At 45.0% G+C, this 21,920-nt stretch overlaps 1 protein-coding gene across 1 annotated transcript in view; it reads left to right on the top strand.

Moving 5' to 3' along the window:
- The window catches only part of FZR1 (fizzy and cell division cycle 20 related 1), a 126,272-nt gene that overhangs the window by 63,873 nt on the left and 40,479 nt on the right, over positions 1 to 21,920 (top strand). Inside the window, exons 5-11 of the mRNA XM_082243289.1 lie at positions 2,547 to 2,674; positions 10,856 to 10,938; positions 13,895 to 14,078; positions 19,276 to 19,341; positions 19,450 to 19,552; positions 19,685 to 19,869; positions 19,961 to 20,194. Coding sequence (XP_082099415.1) covers positions 2,547 to 2,674; positions 10,856 to 10,938; positions 13,895 to 14,078; positions 19,276 to 19,341; positions 19,450 to 19,552; positions 19,685 to 19,869; positions 19,961 to 20,194 — 983 coding nt within the window. The remainder of the gene's footprint in view (positions 1 to 2,546; positions 2,675 to 10,855; positions 10,939 to 13,894; positions 14,079 to 19,275; positions 19,342 to 19,449; positions 19,553 to 19,684; positions 19,870 to 19,960; positions 20,195 to 21,920) is intronic.

Genomic DNA, 21,920 nt, shown 5'->3' on the forward strand with positions numbered 1-21,920 from the left:
AACAGTATCAGCAGTAAGGTGTGTTTTCTGCAGGCACACCACCACAGACCCACCCTGTGCCAGTGCATTAAAAATAGCCTGTTTCTTAATGGGGTCCTTAATCCCCCGCACATTCCATGATGTTAATCTGAAGTCAGTATCCATGAGTTAGTTAAAGAGTTAGTTAAAGGAAGTTGACAGCAAGTCTGGTCCGGAAAAATCTGATGTGAGATGGAGTGGATTGTGCAGTTTCTCGAGGGGATAGGAGAAGCCTTAATTCATTGGAGACGAAATTTAAATAGACTAAGCAGTATAGCAACATCCAGGAGTAGGCAATAAAATTTATGACGTATAGAAGACGCAATAGAAGAAGGAGGCAACCAAATTGTAGAGAAATAAAACTTTCCAGCAAGAAAAACACCAGTTCAGCCAATCAAAAAAACAAAACCTTTCCCGCAAGAGTCTACAGGGGGCAAGAGAAAGTAACACTGTTACTCTTGCATAGGTTTGTGGTAACACCCGCCCTTTCGACATCGTAGCTAGAACACTTGAAGGTAGAAACTAAAGGTATCATGTTCAATCCGCCATTAGCTGATATCGATAGAGGTTTCCTAAAACAGGCTGAAAAAGATCTAGGAAAACTTTGAGGCACCGATCCCTCAGGGGCATCATTTCGGGCAGAGATCAGATGCTGCTCATTCCTGTCTAGCCAAGTAGCAGCCGCTTTTGGTGAATCAAAGAGCACTTCTCTTTGCTGGCTTTAACATCACATATTGAATTTGCAGGGAGCGGAGTCGCCACTTAACATCCTCGTGTTGAGCTCTCTGCTTTTGGACTGCTATAGAGAAGTCCTGAAAGAAGGAGATTGTGGAGCCCAATAACTTTCACAATTTTCGTGCGAGTCATCATGAGGATGGTATCTGTTTTTGTAATGTAGAAGTTTCAGTAGAATTTAGTGTGCGGCGTTTGAATGCCCATAGTTTTGATATGCCTCGTCGTGCAGTAGTGCATTCCCACACCTTTTGCATGCCGTGTCTAATGCAGGATACTTCCTCTTTAAATTGTTGGAATTGGAAGGTTAAGGTGGTCAGAGCTGAGTTGCAGGTCTGGATTGCATTAAAAACTTCTTTCAGTGTGGGCTTTTCTGGTGGGATGCTAACCACATGTGTCTCAGTGTGGAGGAAGCAAGCCGGCACCATCTTGAGAAGGCCGCACCATCTTCCTTCTCTCTCATCATAACGTGGGTGTGTGGATAACGCTGCAGGGTAACTGCGGGCGATTCCTGGGGAGGGGGGGGGGTAGTTGTAATGGGAATCACTTTGGTTGGGGGGCCCAGGGAAGCACAGCTTACCTTAGAGAGGTTGGGAAATTCCTGTCTCCGCTCCCCAGGTTCCTCTTATGTGTAAGTCACCCTGTGTCTATTAGGGGCACAGGGTGACCAAGAAAATGGACAATTACTTAATGGACACTGAGAATATGGTTTAATTTGGATTACTTCAAATGGGACAGTAATATCCACAATGTCCCTCAAGAGATCTGATACATTAATTCCACTGTATCAGAATGATGGAACATTGTATGAGCTTTGCCTTTAAACTATTGTAGGTCAGAGCCGGACAGTCCGCTACTGGGGGTCTCCTGCTATTGTCTGTTTAATAAGGTGTTCTGTGTTTCTAATTGAGATAATGTGTAATGTACTTTGTTTTAGCCTTGTTGCTGGCAGTCTGGTCATCCTGGCTGGTTTAAGTGCTGAGTTAATTAGCATGTTATGTATAACATTGTCTAGGTGTGGATTCCCATTCACCTATTTTTTCTGTCCAGATGGCTAGTTAATTAGCTCAGGTTAATTATGTTTCTGTATACAATCTCATCAAGCTCACCTGACCTGGTGGGGTATATATACTGTGTGAGTTTGTTTTAATAGAGTTCCAGATCTAATACAAGCTATTGTCGGCTTGTCTCGTATGTAGGGTGGCGATAATATCTGATATCTTTGTTCATGAATGGAGGAAGCGATATACTGAAGGAAGCTCACCAGCACACTGGGTTGGTTCCGTCACAGTAGTAAAGGCGTCAGATAGCAAAACTGGGCAGCCTCCAAAGCTGTTTACGAGCAGAGAGTCAGCGTCCTCTCCCACACTGGTTTATGATTTTCTTAGTGGCCAATGTTTTTTTTTTTTTTTCCCCCTTTATCTCTCTCGGGATCTGCGGTGGTGCATGTACTGTGTAGGTCAAATATCTGATCATTTAAATTTGAAAGCCTGCATGAATGGCTCGGTCAATGTGTTTCCAGTATATCATGGTTTAGCATAGTAATCTGCTTGGAGAAATATTGTTGGATTTCTGGATCAATGTATTTCACATGGTTCATGGGTTCAACCTATGATAAGTTATTGTCAACAACACTTATGGGAATAATTTAAAAGCACTGAATGTGACATTTACCAAACTTTCACTTCAGGTGAATGCTCCTAAAGGTTGTTTTAAATTATAGTGAGTTCTTTGCTACTGCTCTATAGCAGAATTTTAGTATTGTCTTACAGCTCATTTCTGCTTTCCTCTTGCAGATGGTCTTGCATACTCTGCCCTACTTAAAAATGAACTTTTAGGAGCTGGAATTGAGAAGGTTCAGGATCCCCAAACTGAAGATCGTCGCTTGCAGCCTTCTACACCAGAGAAGAAGAGCCTTTTCACAGTAAAAAAATTATTTACTTAATTATACTTTGAATGGTAATCACAGGTTTACTTTAAAGTGTGCTGTGCTTGGCAGCCTTGCCCAATGCAGTCCCAACACAGACAATTCACTTTGCTTTCAGTCCTATGAGCTCCGTTTACACACTGCACAAAAAAGTAGGACATGCATTATTTATTTTTTTTATTTTTTTTTAGCACATCTTGTTGCGTGGCAGTACACCACATCACAGCTCGCTGCAGTGAATAAAAATGAATGAGATGCCCCTTTTCCATAATGTTAAGGCTTCAGCTACACTGCCTTCACAGTGCACACCAGCATCAGTGGTATAACATGACCACTGGTGGAAACAAGCCTTTAATTCCTTTTATGTAGATTTTTTGGCGCTTCAGACCAAGACAAAGTGGGATTTTTTAGGTAAAAAGTATAGATTTTCTTAGCATTTAGGATTATAACAATTTATTTAAAGAAGATCTTTTAAACAGTGCGTATATACATTTGTGCAGGGTTAAAGGCCCTGTAGTGAAGATTTGATAAGAGGTTAGAAGTTTGGTGACATGAGTGATATGGTGACTTAGAATATCTTTCTCTGTATTCTGTGCTTGATCACAAGTGTTGGATTTGAACAGAGAAAGCATCCATAATAACCAACGCGTTTTGGCTGCAAAGCCTTTTTGAAGGATATCACCATATCTGAAATTACAGCATAAGATTTTTTTAAATCACCCGCTCAACCAAGGGAAAATTTCCATTAGGGGGTTGTTTATAAAACTTACATAGTGTTTTTTTGCCTTATCCATGCATGAAGATTTTCTCCTTATGTCTCTAAAATAAAAGAAATTACCATATAGCACACATTTATTCCTCCGATCACAATTTAACCACTATATATCTCTAGAAGCAGCACCTTCTGGTTCTTGTTGCGATTTAAGGACACGCTGCATGTGTTTTTTTTTTTTTTGCAATAGAACTTTTTTTTTTTTTTAAAAGGTGCAGCGGCCTATCTAGATTTGGCACCATGTCTGTGGCGGTGGCAATCTCTGACTCCCCCCATCTTTTATCCTTGGGTGCTCATTCTTTTTGTTTTAAAGCAAAGGTGTTTTCTCCTTTTTATGCAAGAATTATTTCCTTTGGTGCAGTTGGTCCAATTTGTAGCTTCCCTGAATGCAGATGCTTTTTTATGTAGTTTTTATTAGAAAAATAGAAAATGATTTCCAAAAATATATTACAGTAAAGCTTTCAAAATGCAATCTTCACAGGTAGAAAAGACAAGCAACGAGTCATAACTCAGTTGTCCCAGCAGAAAAAAAAGAACAAGTAAAGTCACCCTAGAAGATATTAGAGATAACCTGTCCTTAAATTAAAAAGACATATAGTAGTTAATTGCTTCCCGATACGGCCATGGTAAAATGATGCCCGAGCGAAAGCCCTGTTTTGGGTGGACGTCATATGATGTCCTCCCAAGAACATGCCTCACGCCTGACTGGCCACACTTTGGCGCAATCTGTCATCCACTGTGTCCACCGGACACAGCGGATGACAGATTAGTGTACCGGCCTGGTGCCAGTACCATGTGATTACATGACAATAACAGCAGATCACATGACAATTGTAAGCAATGAATGGCATTGATTCATGCCATTCATTGTGTAGTATTGTGTTGATCTCTGTGATTAGTCACAGTGATTACATGGTACAGACAGGGCCAACCACAACCCTTCTGTATAATGTTTTTAGCTGTGGCCAATCACAGCTAACCACAACATTACACACTGAATGGATCTATTTCATCTAATAAAAGTGCTTGCTTAGAACAGTAAAATTCACTGCTATAAAAAAAAAAAGAATCCTGCTCACTTCCCCAGAATAGTCAGAATAGTACAGTGTTTTTATTTATTTTTGACCTACTGTCACCAGACAGTGTCCCTGCACACCACCACACCAGGTATGGTGATGCTGTACTGCACTGGTGACCGTATGCTAAAAAAATGACACAAAGTACAAAAAACTGTGGGAAAAAAAAAAAAAAAATTATATCTTCACAAAACTTGCCATGCCTCTTACTAAATACCTTGGACTGTTTACTCTACAAAAATGGGTCATTTGGGGAATATTTTGTACTATTCTGGGATTTTCAGGCCTCAAGTAATGAACTGAAGGCCATCAGTACTGATCAATTTTCAGATGCATATACCATAGTTTGTGGACTTTATTACTTTCCTACAGATTAAGTAACATACACTGATTTGGGTTATTTTCACCCAAAAAATGTGGAATCTATTTTGGCCTAAATTTATGAAGAAAAAATATTTCTCTTGCGTCCTCCGACAGTCGCCGCCTCTTCATATTCGTCACTATGGGGTTATTGACCTTTGCTCCGTAGGAGTGCTAGGCAACAGAATATATTAATATCAAAGCTTTTAGCATATCCCACCCCCAGGGGGTGGTCCCCTCAGTCAATACCTCCTCACTTCCTGCATACCAACTCAGTTTCATATGCCTAGCTCAGGAGTGCAGGCTGTCCTTGTGCTGGGGCTCTTAGTCTCAGCCACTTTTCTCTTTTTTGATTTTATTTGAAGTTTTTTCTCTTTCTTTTACTTAGCTGTTTATTTCCAGCTTTAGTTAGTTCTTCTGATGAAGATGATCGTGCGGGCTGGGTCTCGGGCTGGCCCCCCTGGGTCGCAGGTTGTGGGCCAGTGGCTTCCCAGCCTGCCATCGAGCGTTCAGCTCAGGTTTTCCTGGCATTTGAACGACCCATCCCTGTTCGCTGCAGGGATGCTGCGGTGAGGTGGCTACCTCACCGAACGCCATTTGCGGTTTCGCACCACAGTTTCACTGCGTCCTGGCTGCGACTCTCCCTGTCCTCAGTACAGCGGTTTGATCGCAAAGGAAGGCTCCCCATGCTATCCGGATGGTGAGTAAATTTCTATGTGGGGACCTGTCTGTATTGGGTGTCAGTCTGGGACTGTGTGACCCTGCATGTCTGTGAAGGCTTTTGAGCTCCCTGTCAGATTCCTGTAGGAACTGCTGCCTTTCTGTGGGCTGTGAGGGGGGGGGGGGGGCTCTCCTGCTCTGTTCTGTGTTACAGGCTGTGAGACATGCGGTGCTTGTGTGTGCCATACCGTGCGGTGACCGCTGCGGCGGTCCGCCATTTTTTCACAACATGTTGGTAACGATCCTGTGCAGCAGGGCGCGGAGTTTTGGCGCCAAGTGCCGCCATTTTGGCGGCGATCGATCGGACCGCATGTCAGTCTCACTCCCCATTTACATGAGGATTCCTCAGCGGCCATGTTTGTGTAGCCTTGCATGAGGCTTGTGGGGCGGACAGTTATTGCATCACTTCCTTTGCCCTGGGACAGCGATCGGTAGCAGCAGCAGCCTGTGTGATCTCCAGGTTTTTACCTCTCCTTTGTTCTGTATTCCTTACCCAGTGTCTTTTCATTGTCCCTGTGGGGGTCAGTGTATGTGTTTGTGTGCGGTGGGAGACGCTTCGCCGCGGTCTTAAAGGGACATTACCCCCTTTTTTTCTAAAAACTCACTGGGGCATGGATTCTCAGGAAAGCAAGTTTCCTCCCACTTTAGTGGGGGGCCTAGGAGCTGCTGCTTCCCTCGCGGGGGGCTGATTTGGCTACTGTTGTGACAAACCTAGCTGCTCAGGTGCAGATGCTGGTGGCTGATCGTTCCACAAAAAGGTCCGGAGTATCAATTTCCTCTGATCAGAGGGCGATGGGGCTGCTATGGCTGGAGTGCCCTTCTCAGGGTCCCGTTCCTCTCTTGACCTTGTGGGGTCTGAGGGGGAGGCTGAGGTAGAGGTGGTTGATAATTCTCCACCTGGCTCGTCTGAAGAGCTTGCACTCATGGATGAGTTGGTTGCTTCTATCAAGCAAGCATTACATTTGCAGGATGAACTATGTCCTCCTGCCTTGCTGTCCTCTTATGGGTCGCAGGGAAAGCGCAAGACGTCGCAGGTTTTTCCTTGCTCTGCGGAATTTCGGCGCGCTGTTGATGAACAATGGCGCAATTTAAAGAAGCCTTTTGCTGTGCCGAGTAGGTTCAAGCTGCGTTATCCCTTTGGGTCCGCTACTGATGAGCTTTGGTGTGTACCACCTCCGGTGGATCATGCGGTGGCAGTCTTTAAATAAGTCCACAGCGATTACGGCGGAGGATACCCCGGTGTTCCGGGACCCCACGGACAGGAGATTAGAGTCTCTTGCCCGCCATACTTATGCGGTTACTGGTTCAATGCTGAAACCTATTTTTGCTTCCCTTATGGCAGCCCGGGCTGTCGCGGATTGGACGCAGGTGCTCAGGCGCATCCTGGTGGCTGACTCTGCCCCGCCGACAACATTGGCTATGGTGGATCAAATTCATCAGGGTGTCATGTATTTGTGTGATGCGGACTTAGATTTAGTCCCTTTGGCTGCGCGGGTCCAAAGCGTGGCGGTGTTGACACGCCGTCTGATTTGGCTTAAATGTTGGTCTGCTGACCAAGCTTCTCGCAAGACTTTAGCTAATTTACCCTATGCGGGATCTCGCCTTTTTGGCGTCTCCTTGGATACTCTGACAAAGGGTATTACCGGGGGTGAGAGCACGCTCTTGCCCCAGACTCACAAGTCTAAGGTTGTTCGTGGTAGGAAAACTACCTCATTTCGACCCTCTCAGGGGTCTTTTCGTGCCTTTTGGTCATACTATGAGGGCAAGCCCTTCAAAGGCCAAGGCTCCAAGAAGAAGCCGTGGACGGGTAAGCAGAAGTCCGGCCAGTCCGGGTCCGCTGCCCATAACATTGCGGTCTGAAGGGGCGCCCTCACCCAGTTCTGGGGTGGGGGGACGTTTGCTCGCTTTTCTTCAACCCTGGCTGGCCCGCGTTCGGGCCTGGTGGGTTCAGGAAATCGTTCGATCAGGATACAAGATCGAGTTTCTCTCTCGGCCATCGAGCAGATTTTTTCCCTCAAATCTTCAGCTAACTCCGGAGCGCTTGCAGGATCTGCACCTGGCGGTGCGGGACTTGCGGGCCCAGGGAGTGGTGGTCCCGGTGCCTCATCGGGACAGATTTCGGGGTTTCTATTCCAATCTGTTCACTGTGCCCAGAAAGGAGCGTACCTTCACATCCCCGTTTTCGGGGGTCACCAGAGGTACCTTCGATTCGCCATTGCGGAGGATCATTACCGATTCGTGGCGTTACCCTTTGGTCTCGCTTCGGCTCCGCGGGTGTTCACCAAGGTGTTTGCGCCGGCTCTGGCTTTATTGAGAGCCCAGGGCATCTCGGGCCTGGGGTATCTGGACGACATTCTGGTTCGGTCTGCGACCAGTCAGGGTCTGGTGAACGACCTGTCCGTCGCGATGCAGACTCTACTGGAGTTTGGTTGGACGATAAACTTTCCAAAATCGACGCTGTGCCCGTCGGTTCGTCTTCCCTACCTGGGAATGATCCTGGACTCTGTTCAGGCGAGGGTCTTCCTGCCGGACGACAAGCTCAGGACACTTCAGGAAGAAGTCAGGTCCCTCAGGGACGTTCAGTGCTCGTCCCTCCGGACGTGCATGAGGTGTCTGGGATTGATGGTCTCGGCTTTCGGGGCGATTCCCTTCGCCCAGTTTCACACGCGGGGTCTCCAAGCGGAGATTGTGACCAGGTGGGACGGGCGACCTCAATCTCTGGATCTTCAAATCTCGTTGAGTCATCGCACCAGAAGAGACCTTCTGTGGTGGCTCCAGTCCCCGATGGTGTCCGGGGGCAAGTCGTTTCGTCCTATCTTGTGGACGGTGATCACCACGGATGCCAGCCTGTCGGGCTGGGGTGGTGTTCTGGGCGTTCTGTCCACCCAGGGAACTTGGTCGGAGGGGGAGTCTTCCCTTCCGATCAACATTCTGGAATTGCGTGCCATAAATCTCTGTCTTCATCGCTGGACGGACCGGCTGCAGGGCTGCCCGGTTCGGGTGCAGACGGACAATGCCACGGCGGTGGCCTACATCAACCACCAAGGGGGCACCAGGAGTGCCCGAGCGGCTCGAGAAGTGGCCGACATTCTGTCTTGGGCCGAGACTCATGTCCTGGCGATAACGGCGGTTCACATTCCGGGGGTGGAGAACTGGCAGGCGGACTATCTGAGTCGCCAGACCCTGGATCAGGGGGAATGGTCTCTCCACCCGGCTGTCTTCCAGATGTTGTGCGCGAAGTGGGGTCTTCCAGATGTGGACCTGTTCGCGTCTCGTCTCAACAACAAGGTGAGAAGGTTCGTGGCAAGGCCGCGCGACCCTCGGGCAGACGCGTCGGACGCGTTAGTGGCCCCGTGGCATCAGTACGAGCTGATGTACGCGTTTCCACCCATTCAGTTGCTGTCCAGGTTCCTTCGCAGGTTACACTCGGAACGCAGCACGGTGATTCTTGTGGCACCGGACTGGCCTCGCCGGTCCTGGTACGCAGACCTCGTGAATCTGGCGGTCGACGCCCCGTGGCGTCTGCCTCTTCGAGACGATCTCCTGTCTCAAGGACCGATATACCATCCTGCTTTACAGTCGCTGGCTTGACGGCCTGGCTGTTGAGACCGAGGTCCTGAAGGAGAAGGGTCTCTCCCCAGAGGTCGTTCATACCTTGATCAACGCGAGGAAGTCTTCCTCGGGGAAGGTTTATTACCGTACTTGGAAGGCCTATTTTGCCTGGTGTGAGTCCAGGGGGTTTTCACCCCGCACATACTCGGTTTCCCGAGTGCTGTCCTTCCTTCAAACGGGTGTCGATCAGCGTTTGGCGCTGGCTACGATAAAGGGTCAGGTGTCTGCGCTGGCCGTTCTGTTTCAACGTTCCGTGGCTTCCAACTCCTTGGTTGGCACTTTTGTTCAGGGAGTGCGGCATCTGGTTCCTCCTAGGAGGGATCCTCTGCCCCCTTGGGACTTGAATCTCGTTCTATCTGTGTTACAACGTGCTCCTTTTGAACAGATCAGGGAGATCTCGTTGTTTATGTTGTCCAAAAAGGTCGCCTTTTTGGTTGCGATCACTTCGGCTCGCAGAGTGTCGGAGCTGGCGGCTTTGTCCTGCAAGTCTCCGTATCTGGTTGTTCATTTGGATAAGGTGGTCTTGCGACCTAATCCTTCTTTTCTTCCGAAGCGAGTTTCGGAATTCCATCTTAATGAGGATATTGTCTTGCCTTCGCTGTGCGCGAAGCCTAAACATCCAAAGGAGGTGAGATTACATTCTTTGGATGTTGTTCGGGCGATAAGGGTTTACCTTAAATCGACTGAGTCTTTTCGAAAGACGGACTCCTTGTTTGTTCTTCCAGAGGGTCCTCAGAAGGGCATGGCGGCGTCGGCCTCTACCATCGCCAAATGGATCAGGCAGACCATTGAACAGGCCTATGCTTTGCAGGGGAAGGTTCCCCCTGTGCCTGTGAAGGCGCACTCTACTAGATCTCTGAGTACGTCTTGGGCCTGTCGTCATGGGGCTTCTGTAGCCCAGGTGTGTAAGGCGGCGACTTGGTCGACCGTGCACACTTTCACGAAATTCTACAAAGTAGATGTTCAGGCATCGGCGGATGCTTCCTTTGGCCGCAAGGTTCTTAGTGCGGCAATTCCCTAGGGTCCCTTGTTGGGGACCTCCTGGCTGTTGGGATAAGTTTTTTATCCCCTGGTTATTTGTCTTTTCCTGGGTTGTTGCTCCTGTTGAGCAATTATTTTTCCTGTAGCCCAGCTGGTTTCCTTCCTTTGGTAAGGTTCCTTTCTTTGATGCGGAGACTGCGTTGCCTTTCGGCGCGGATGCGTTTCCCACCCCTCATGTTTGCACTGCTTTGGGACGTCCCCATATGTGACGAATATGAAGAGGCGGCGACTGTCGGAGGACGTAAGAGAAAACGGAATTTTTGTAAAATCTTACCTGTAAAATTCCTTTCTCTGAGTCCTCCGACAGTCGCCGCCCCCGCCCCTCTTTTGGGGTTTGGTTGTATACTCTACTGCTATTCCGCTGAAACTGAGATATGGTTGCAGGAAGTAGGAGGGTATTGACTGAGGGGACCACCCCTTGAGGGTGGGATATGTTAAAAGCTTTAATGTTAACATATTCTGTTGCCTAGCTACTCCGGAGCAAAGTCTAATACCCATATGTGACGAATATGAAGAGGCGGCGACTGTCGGAGGACTCAGAGAAAGGAATTTTACAGGTAAGATTTTACAAAAATTCCGTTATGTTTATTATTTCAGTATTCCTTAAGTTCCAAAAGATCAAGTCCTGATGATGGAAATGATGTATCACCCTATTCTTTGTCGCCTGTGAGCAACAAAAGGTACGTAGTAATTTCAGAGAGTCTTATCATACATATTTTACTGGTTTTCTTTTGGGAACCTATCCATTGTTCTGTATTTATATGAAAAGTCTGTTAATGAAGTTCCTACTTTAGGAACCACAAACAAAAGCAGATTTATGGCTAAGTTTAAATTTCTTGCCATACATGAAGGTAAGTGTAACTTTAAAACCTCAGCATGGAATTCTCAATGTATGAGCTAAGCCCTGTAAAAAACGTTCAGATAATCGGACGACTTATCGTTCGCATTTTGTTGCATGATACTAACCTCAAATTCAACAATGCTTACAAACCGTATGATTTTTGTCGTACGATTCGGGAAAAGCTTCCTGGTTGCTTAGCTACGTATCAGATGGTGCAAAACAAAAACAATGGCAGCCAGGCTTTTTCCGTGCTATTTTAGTGTTTCTGATCATGCACGATCTTTGTCGATTGAATTTTAGCGGACGTATACTGTACTGATGAAACGATTGTCGTTCGTGGGGCTATCGTACGACAGAAGTTTTCCTGTTTGTCCCTTCGGATTTTGTTGGACCAACTGTCGTGATCGGCTGTCGAAAGCTGTGTACTAACCATCAGATTATCGTGCGATTAGGTCGAAAGCGAGTTTTATCGGAACGTGTGTACGGAGCATAAGGCTGGCCATACAGAATTCATTTTTTAAATGAACAGATTCCCCTATCCACACATTCTAGGTGGATGGAAGCAATCCTTCCCACTGTGGTACTGTATTCTGACAGCAAGAGCCTTCTTCATCACCAGAATACAATGACCACTGTTGCCAACTATAACTAGCAGCACTAATCGTTCATGAATAACCCGACAGGCTGGTTGTACACAAGTCAATCGATAGATCGACTTGTGTACAACCAGCTAACACATACAGAGGTCCAGATTTGGACAGTCCCTGCTGAACCCGGCCGAGTTTTGATCCATGCGTGGCTGGAATAAAGGCTACGTTCACCTTTCTAAACCCTTTTACGTAGTTAGGTACATAGTTAGTCAGATAATGATAAATAAAAATTCAGCGCAACTGTGTAAAATAATAATAGAAAGCTGCTATGCACTAAAGGATCAATAAACCAAAAGTCCCAATAACAAATATATAACAAAAAGTGCAGCGCTATCAAATATGGATTATGAAGATGATATCGAGGAGAGCAGTCCACAGGTGTAAATTATAGTGAAGCATGCACAAGATATAAACATTCAGTGCTCTTCAATGTGCTGGTAATCCTCCACCCAGTCTCATTAGCCTCTCACCTCACACTTAGCCCCTGTGTCACCAGACGGGCTAGTAAGACATAAAAACTTTCTCCCAAGAATATCACCAATATAGATCAGATCAGTATTCCTCTTCATCAGAAAATAAGGCTCACAGGTCACAGGTCCATAAAGCGGTTCACAGGTCCATAGGAAAACAAAGATCCGGACGTAGTGCATTACCGCAATAAATTACTTTATTGAACATAGCATAACATCATAAAATTACCTTGTAAAGCACTATAGAAGTGCATGTGATGAGCAGATCGAATTACACACAGCTGTCTCGACCGCAATGTTTGGCGGGTGATGTCACCAGGCCCCTCTCCCTTCGCACGCGTTACATCCCACTAGGCGGTAGCTGATGAAGTCCCGCCTAGTGGGATGTAACGCGTGCGAAGGGAGAGGGGCCTGGTGACGTCACCCGCCATACATTGCGGTCGAGACCGCTGTGTGTGTGTAATTCGATCTGCTCATCACATGCACTTGTATAGTGCTTTACAAGGTGATTTTATGATTTTATGCTATGTTCAATAAAGTTATTGCTGTAATGCACTATGTCCGGATCTTTGTTTTCCTATGGACCTGTGACCTGCTTTATGGACCTGTGATCTGTTACCTGTGAGCCTTATTTTCTGATGAAGAGGAATACTGATCTGATCTATATTGGTGATATTCTTGGAGAAAGTTTTTATGTCTTACTAGCCTGTCTAGTGACACAGGGGCTAAGTGTGAGGTGAGAGGCTAATGAGACTGGGTGGAGGATTACCAGCACATTGAAGAGCACTGAATGTTTGTTTATATCTTGTGCATGCTTCACCATAATTTGCACCTGTGGACTGCTCTCCTCGATATCATCTTCATAATCCATATTTGATAGCGCTGCACTTTTTGTTATACATAGTCAGGTTGAAAAAAGACACAAGTCCATTTGGCTCAACCAATAAAAAACAAAAAACACTAAAGACAACCCAACCGTACAATCCCATATACAAAATCCTATACCCGCAGTTTATCCAGAGGAAGGCAAAGAAACCCCAGCAATGTATGATCCAATTTGCTACAGCAGGGTAAAAAAATTCATTCCTGATCCCCCGAGAGGCAATCGGATATTCCCTGGATCAACTTTACCTATGAATTTTAGTACCCATTTATATTATATACACCCAGGAAAGAATTCATGTCTTTTTTAAAGCAATTTAGTGAGCTAGCCTGAAGCACCTCTGGAGGGAGTCTATTCCACGTTTTTACAGCTCTTACGGTGAAGAAACCTTTCTGTATTTGGAGTGGTATTACATGGTATACCCATATTTGGGGTGTAGCTTGTTCAGAATGCACCCCCCTCTCCCCGATTCACACATCACATGGACACAGAATAACAAAAGGTAGAACTCTGAAGCAAAGTTTGTTAAAATCCTTGCAATGTACATAGATGACCCAGAAGGGAATGTGTTTTTCTCAACAAAAGTGAAGTTAGTCTTTAAAGTCAGTAGAAAAATATTTGCGTCATTGTGAATCATGGCAACTTTAAGTTGCGTTGACATTCAATACATTGAGTGTTCTCTGATAATATTGTATTGTGTAATATTTCTTCGGTTTTACTTAAAGTGGATTTTACAACATTATTCAATACTGCTTCAGTTTATTGTTTAAGATTTTTATTTTTGTGTTGAAGTCAAAAGCTTTTGCGTTCTCCACGAAAGCCTACCCGCAAGATTTCCAAAATTCCATTCAAGGTGCTTGATGCCCCTGAACTACAGGATGATTTCTACCTCAATCTAGTTGACTGGTCATCTCTTAATGTCCTAAGTGTAGGACTGGGAACCTGTGTGTATCTGTGGAGTGCATGCACTAGCCAAGTAAGTAGTAACAATTAGACATGCATTTGTTTATATTTAATACAGATTAAAATGTGTGCTTCTTTCTCAACCATTGTGGGACACAGGAATTCATAATCAATTTGGTTTTGTGTCTACCTACAGGCGGTTTTTGTTAACTAGTACTTGTATAACCCCTCCTCCATTTTTTGCTAGCATCCTGGGAGGTTGGATGCTATTGATGCTGAAAATAGTATTGTTTATTCTTTGCAAGCCTTCTCAATTAATGTGTTTTTTTATTTTTTTGCCCTCAATGACTTTAATTATAATTCTTTTCCATTGAGCTGATCTCTACGTAGCAGTAATTTGGATCTGATTTTCCCCAGCAAAGGCTTTGGAGGCCGTACCCAAACCCTTCTGGACCGGACTTACGCGTGTGCAGGTGTGATGTCATCCCGCCACTCAGGCACCGTCCTGGCACTGTAAGCTGAACTGTTCATGCGCAGCTCTGTTCACAGTGCTGGAGCAGGCAGATAGGGGGATTTTATTGTAGAATAGACAATGCCTATCTTTTGCAATAAAAGCCTGTCTGCTCGCAGTTTTTTTAAAGTGGCTTTCAGTAAATTAGCTCCACTCAATATGATGTCAACTGGCCTGATTTATAATTTAGTATTCAGACAGACGGACATAGCAATATGTGAAGAGCTTAAGATAATTGCATAATGGCTCCTTGACCTTAGATGTATTCAAAAGTATGATGTATAGACATGTTACATAGTTCTTATTAGACTTCTACTAGTCTTTTAGTATAAAAACTATATTAGACAAGAACATTCCTTCCATCAGCTGGAAACGTCTCTTTTCTACTTATGATATTGAAACTATACCCATATAGGCTGACCTATTAGAGCACAACTGTCAAACACAGCCTGTGGGCCAAATCTAGCCCGCCAAGCCATTTCATGTGGCCCTTTCACCCAGTGCTTTTTTTTTTTTTCAGCCAGAATATGATGGAACTCTGTTCCTCCACTCCCTACTCCGTTTGCCCTCCACTGACCACTGCCTTTTGTGTTTACAAGAATAGCTTTCCTCTCGATGGCTCTGACAGATCCCTGCCAGCACTTCACTCAAGGCAGGGACAAGTTAGATGCAGAGGGAGCTGCAGTGTGGGATGGGGCATCACATGGTAAGCTGCACTGCAATCCCCATTTGTGCCCGGATGCACAGTTTCCGACCAGTGATCTCCCTGCAAATAAGAGAGAGAGATGGAGCCCCTAACACTGCCGGGAGCTACTACAGGGCCGAGCAGGGGAAGAAGAAAGATATGGGCAGCCTGTAAATGAGTTGACCCCTGCACCCTGTGCACAGCAGACCCCTAATCCCTGCACTTTGTATGTAGCTCTCTTCTCAACGCTAAACTACTCTGTGCATGGGGCACCCCTGAACATTGCACTCTGTGCATGAGTCACCCCTGAGCTCTGCACATAATGTGCTACTGGTATTTGTTGCCCCTCTAAGATCACAAAATGGTTACATTTGCTTTGCGTTTCAAACATACAGTGCATGGACAAAATAAAATTTTAACTGAAATAGTGTCAAATTTATAAATACAGTGTCAAATTTACAATGTTACAGGTCTTATTACTTATTCAATATGAAATTATTATAATAATATTGCAATCTCTGTCATGGCCACAGGGATTTTTATAGCAAATCTACAGAGTATACAAGTACACAGTACATACGGCGCTCCTAGGAGAAGTGCAGAGTGCCTTGGTCCATTGAAACTTTCATCTGTATCGGTAGACCATCAGCAGGGTAGAGGAATGGATGAGGCAACTGGATGGATGTACAGGAGAAGGGACCGAGACTGGTGCCTCTGCAGCTTCAGCAGAAGATCTGGGTAGGATCACCTCAATGTGGAAGAAAACAAATAGCAGGGCGCTGTGACTCCAGACAGTCCTGAATGGGCTTTCCAGGGTCCAACTTTTTTCAAAAAGCAAATGTGCTTATTCGGCTTCTCTGTGAGAAGTGTGCCTCATTGCACCCTCCAAACTAAGATGTCCGTGTGAGCAAGACCCATTGTGGTTTCTAAAGCAGCCCGCTCGGAGGGACTGTCTGGAGTCACAGCGCCCTGCTATTCATTTTCCTCCACAGGGATTTTTTATGTCTGTTCTGGACTTCCTGACTGCTTGTGCTCAAATACTAGACAGAGATTGGAAGGTCGCTCCAGTGCCATCATCTGCAGAGTGTCTTGGGCCCTCCTGAGCCCCTTTATCAAACTGAACCTGTGGCTCCTGTTACCACCTCTGATCCAAATTTTAAGTCCCAACAGTCTATCTCTGGAAAGACTGTTTTTGAGCCATCGCAGTCTCCTGCAGTTGGCTCAGATTTACAGGGGGTTGTTTTAAGCCTAATTGATGGACAGCATATTACCCTGCATCTAGAGGTTCAGCCTGCTGTTCAGGCCTTGGGTCTTGGTTAGAGTTCCTACACCTGCAAAGATTTTCACATTATACTCCTTATGGAATCGATAAATCGGTGGTTCGTTCCCGCTGTAGATGCACCAGCGATCCATAATAACTGGCATACCAACAAACAGGTTGAAGGTATGTTCATCTTTCAGGATTTTACTGACACTGTTAAATTCCCACCTTAAATCCCAGTTTTAGTTAACTGGTGGTTTACGCCCTCTGTTGGGAGTGACTCTAATCTGTCAAACTGTGTCGGAGTAGATGGATTCGCTCAAACAGGATCCTTCCACACCTATTTCATAGAGAGTTTGGAGCTAATGTCTGGAGTCGTGTGCATTAGTTGTGTCTCGTATGGAACACTGTCTCTATAAATGCGTAGGGAACTCTAGCTACCTGCTTTGGGATGCTGATGAGGTGTCCCAAGGATCATGTGATTTGTTTCATTTTTGAGGGACGTCTCTACGAACCTGCTTTTGACATTGTTATTAGCAATGCCGTGGGTGGCTGGAGTGTGCCTCTGCCTCAACTTCAGCAGTAAGTACAAGTAGGCATTCAGTGTACACCTCCCACTCAGGCCATAGGGCTCAAAGCCAGAGGCTAGTTTACTCCTCTCATAAGCCTTCTGCATAAAGGTGCACCCCCACTTTTACAGGTTTACAGGGTGGTCTGGGTGAGTCCTTAGGTAGCTTATATAGTTACATAGGTTAAAAAAATGCAGAAGTCCATCTGGCTCAACCAATAAAAAACAAAGAACCGCAATGAAAACCCAACCATACAATCCCATATACACAATCCTATACCCGCAGTTGATCCAGAGGAAGGCAAAAAAAAAACCAGCAAAGCATGATCCAATTTACTATAGCAGGGGCAAAAAAAAAATTCCTTCCTCTAGATGTTAAGAGTGCCCCCCTTGTCCTCTGTGTTGACCTTAAAGTGAATAACTCAACACCAAGTTCACTATATGGACCCCTTATGTTTTTATACACTGTCTGCATTTGCGTGCTCTGGTTTTCCTGCAGTTCACAGGATAAACCCTTGTGTCTGGCATCTACTTCAGCTGCCATTCGCTATTCTCCTGGCATTACTATCTTCCCAGGTCTGTTGGGTTCTCTGCAGCCTGGGACCCCTTTTTCCTATACCCCACATGCAGTTAGTCCTGTTTTCAGGAAAATGCCTCATCCTCAAATACTGTTGAAACCTTCAGCGTACTTGGTGCCCCTTGGCTTTACCCCTCACCTGAGGAACCCTCTGACCTACAAGGTAGGCAGGGATCAGTTCCTACTATTCTCTTCCCCAGTAATGACTTAACCTGAGGTGTCCTGGTGGCACTTGCTATTTCTCGAAGCACTGAACCTTATGTGTCCCTCTTAGGTTTTTTTTCCTGGCATCCCCATTGTGGAACACTCAGACCCTCTTTGAAGAGGGTCAGTCTTAGGGACTCTTGCAGCCCAAACCCTTCTGAAGGGCCTAACAAATTAACTAGATCAGGCTTAACATGGTCTGGATCACAAATGGGCAAGGATTTACTTCCTGTGGGTCATTGAACACTTCCTTATCTGTCAGGAAAATATACCCTTCTTCCTCTTTCAGGGCTTATAGGATATTGAGGGAATGCCCTCCCAACAGTGTCCCCTTCATTTGTTGACCCTTAGTTCTTTTTAGCCTCTCCTCTTTTGTCCGATAGCCTTGATTCAGGATGTCCTGCCAGGAACCTGTCAATCTTTTGGGGTTATTGGGATGGTCTATTTGCCCTTCCCTAGGGGGACCCCACGTGCTTTTGTGTCCCTCATACTCTGGGGCTTCAAGTATATCTAAAGTTTTTTTTTTTTTTTTTTAAACACATCTATACTTACCTGCTCTGTGCAATGCTTTTGCACAGAGCACCCCTAAACCTCCTCTTCTAGGGTCTCCCGTCGGGACTCCATGCCCTTCCTCACTCCCCAAGGCCCCTCTAAACATTAAGGTAAAAACAAGTCTCCCTTATATCAAAACCAGGTTACATAGTCTGGTGAAAGACATGTTCATCCTGTAAAGATAGAGAACATGATTATCAAAACATAACATGGAAGGTTAAGCAGTACCAAGGTTTTCAGTTTCCTGCATCAGACCCTAGACACACCTACAGATGTTTTGGTAGAAGATTCTTCTGTAATTCCAGTGTTTTGATTTGCAGTATACTGCCTATCCCCACCTACCCCTGTATGGGTGCCTCCCACTCACCCTACTCCCTCCATCAGTCATCCGGATGTTAAGGAAAATAGGCGCAAAATCTGTAAAAAAAATTATTTAATAATGAGAAAACAAAATGTTAAGTGGTGATTGTAGATGCATACAAAAGGTGTTTGTAAAATGAATTGAGACAAAAAGTGCCAATGCAAATATATACTGGTAGTAAGTGCTAGTGCTTCAGTGCAATCACTATGGTTCAGTGGCTGCATTTCTGGTGATTCATTTTGTAATTGATTGTATACACAAGCTTCCTAGGCGCTGGTTTCTTTACTGATTGATCTAGATGTTAAGGCTGGTACCTGTGGAGTTTCTACCAGTTCTTCATCTTGCTAGGGCTTCACCCTATCTGGTATGGATTCAGTCATTGGTCCTTCAGGTACTTCTGGGTTGCAGTTTCCAAAATTTTCTTGGGGCTGCCAGTGGCTTGCTTATAAATTTCTTTTTTGTCAGTGTACCTAGCCTCTTGTAGGCAGTAGTAAAAAAACCTGACTGTTTCTGAATTATTGTGAAAAATCTCACATTGTCATTTATTTCAGGTGACAAGACTGTGTGATTTATCTGTAGAAGGGGACTCTGTGACATCAGTGGGTTGGTCTGAGAGGGTGAGTATATTTACCCATTACAGGGTTTGTGAAAGTTTGAATTAACTAAAGAATTTATTGGATGTTAACACAGTAGAAAATATGTTAAGTTAATTGCTTTCTTCCCAGGGGAATCTGGTGGCTGTGGGTACACACAAAGGATTTGTGCAGATATGGGATGCATCCGCAGGAAAGAAACTGTCCACTTTAGAAGGACACACAGCTAGAGTTGGTAAGGTTGCCTTTGTTAATGACGTTTCTGCGCTTGGCTAAGGAATTGAGCCATGGATGTGTACAACAAAATGTACTTCCTGAAGTTCATTTAGAGCCAAATATTTGAACCCTTTTCATCTTTCTATCGTAGGGGCTCTAGCTTGGAATGCAGATCAGCTTTCCTCTGGGAGTAGAGACCGTATGATTCTGCAAAGAGACATTCGCACACCACCTGTGCAATCTGAAAGACGGTTACAAGGCCACAGGCAAGAAGTGTGTGGCCTCAAGTGGTCCACTGATCATCAGTTGCTAGCATCGGGAGGGAATGACAACAAGGTATAATCTGTGACATGGCTTTATTGATGATTAGTCAATTAATAGACTTAATTTCCTGTTTTTGTTAAAGGTCTTTTTTTGTTTCTCACAGCTCCTGGTATGGAACCACTCAAGCTTGACACCTGTCCAACAGTATACAGAGCACCTTGCTGCAGTGAAGGCAATAGCTTGGTCTCCTCACCAGCATGGTCTTCTTGCATCAGGAGGAGGTACCGCTGACCGTTGTATCAGATTCTGGAATACACTTACTGGTCAGCCTCTCCAATGCATTGACACAGGCTCTCAAGTCTGCAACCTGGCCTGGTCAAAGCATGCTAATGAACTTGTAAGTTTAAAAAGTATGAAATTATAGATTTTAAAAACAGCTTGTACTTTAGAGAAGGCAGTTTGAGCAGCAGTTAAAGCAGAACTATACTCCCTTTTCTTTTACATCAATGAAAGCTTCCATCTTACTTCGCCTTTGTGCAGTTTTCAGTTTATATGCTGCTGCACATTTAATCAGTTATTATATCAGCCAGTGGATAGTTTGAAAGTTTTGGTTGCGAGCACAAGCAGCTGTGACCGTTATCATTTAGTGTTGTGAAACAATAGAAAGGTTTAGTTACTCTTCGAGCTCCACTTACTTCCTGCTGCCCTGTTTTAATCTTACCTAAGTTATGCAGCCTAAATTCCACACAATAAGACTTTGTGCCTGGTAGTCCGTTTCCCTGCCTTGTGGCGAAGTGTTGCATGTTCCCCTGTACTTGCAATTACTGGGTTGTGCCACTAAATCCAGGGGAGCATATAAGACAGCAGGGGAGCATATTGAACAAAAATAAAAGCTGCTGACTCTCCTTCTTTAGTGTTTTAAAACAAATTGGTAGCTAGAAGGCTTTTATTTCAGAAGAGACTGTCTTTTTTTGCAATTAATGCTTCCCTGCCTGCTAGCAGGTTTCTTTTAGATTGTACCCTGCCAATCGCAGTATGAATACTTTTTGTGCTTCACTCATACCTTTTCTCTCTGTTGTCTGTAGAGAGACACAGCTTCATGATAAATTAGTGTTTTACCGCCACCTACAGGAGAGATGCACTAGGCACATGAAAACTGCAGGACATTTTTAGACTATAATCCCTGCTCAGTTCCACTGTCTTTGTGTGTGGACTTGTTATATCTTCAGCTTCAGCTCTGTTTTTTGTCTATTGAATATTGTCACGTCGGACATAATCCTTCTGGGCTTCCGATCAACATCCTGGAGATGCAAGTGCCTCTTCTGTAGTTACTTCTTTGCACCCCCTCCTGACAAGTTATCATATCTGAGTTCAGTCGGACTATGCCACAGCAGTTTCCTCCATCAGAAATGAGAGGTACAAGAAGTGTTGCAGCAATGGAGGTAGAATCAATATTGTCATTGATGGAGTTTTACATTCCAGTGATCTCCATGGTGCTCCTTTAAATGTGGCTGCTAGCTTCTGTGTACAACAGGAAGCTAGGTTGATTTGTTTCCAGATGCAAAGGACAAGCTAGTACTGTAGTGCCATTCGAAGCCTCGAAGAGTGCTGTATGTCGCCTTTGTTCATCTTATAGCCGACCCGCTGTGGCCTCTGGCATTTTGGACTTAGATTCTTTAGTGTTACTAAACCCAAGACCCTGCATTTACTACAGTATCTCACAAAAGTGAGTACACCCCCACACATTTTTGTAAATATTTTTTATTATATCTTTTCATGTGACAACACTGAAGAAATGACACTTTGCTACAATGTAAAGTACTGCTTGTATAACAATGGAAATTTGCTGTCCTCTCATATAACTCAACACACAGCCATTAATGTCTAAACTTCTGGCAACCAAAGTGAGTGAGCATCTGTGGGGCATCCTCAAATGGATGGTGGAGGTCTCTAACATCCACCAGGTCCGTGATGTTGTCATGGAGGAGTGGAATAGGAATCTAATGGCAACCTGTGAAGCTCTGGTGAACTCCATGCCAAGAGGGTTAAGGCAGTGCTGGAAAATAATGGTGGTCACACAAAATATTGACACTTTGGGCACAATTTGGACAATTTCACTTAGG

Source organism: Pelophylax lessonae (genome assembly GCF_965119305.1).
Source record: "Pelophylax lessonae genome assembly, chromosome: 1".
NCBI classification, from domain to species: Eukaryota; Metazoa; Chordata; class Amphibia; order Anura; family Ranidae; genus Pelophylax; species Pelophylax lessonae.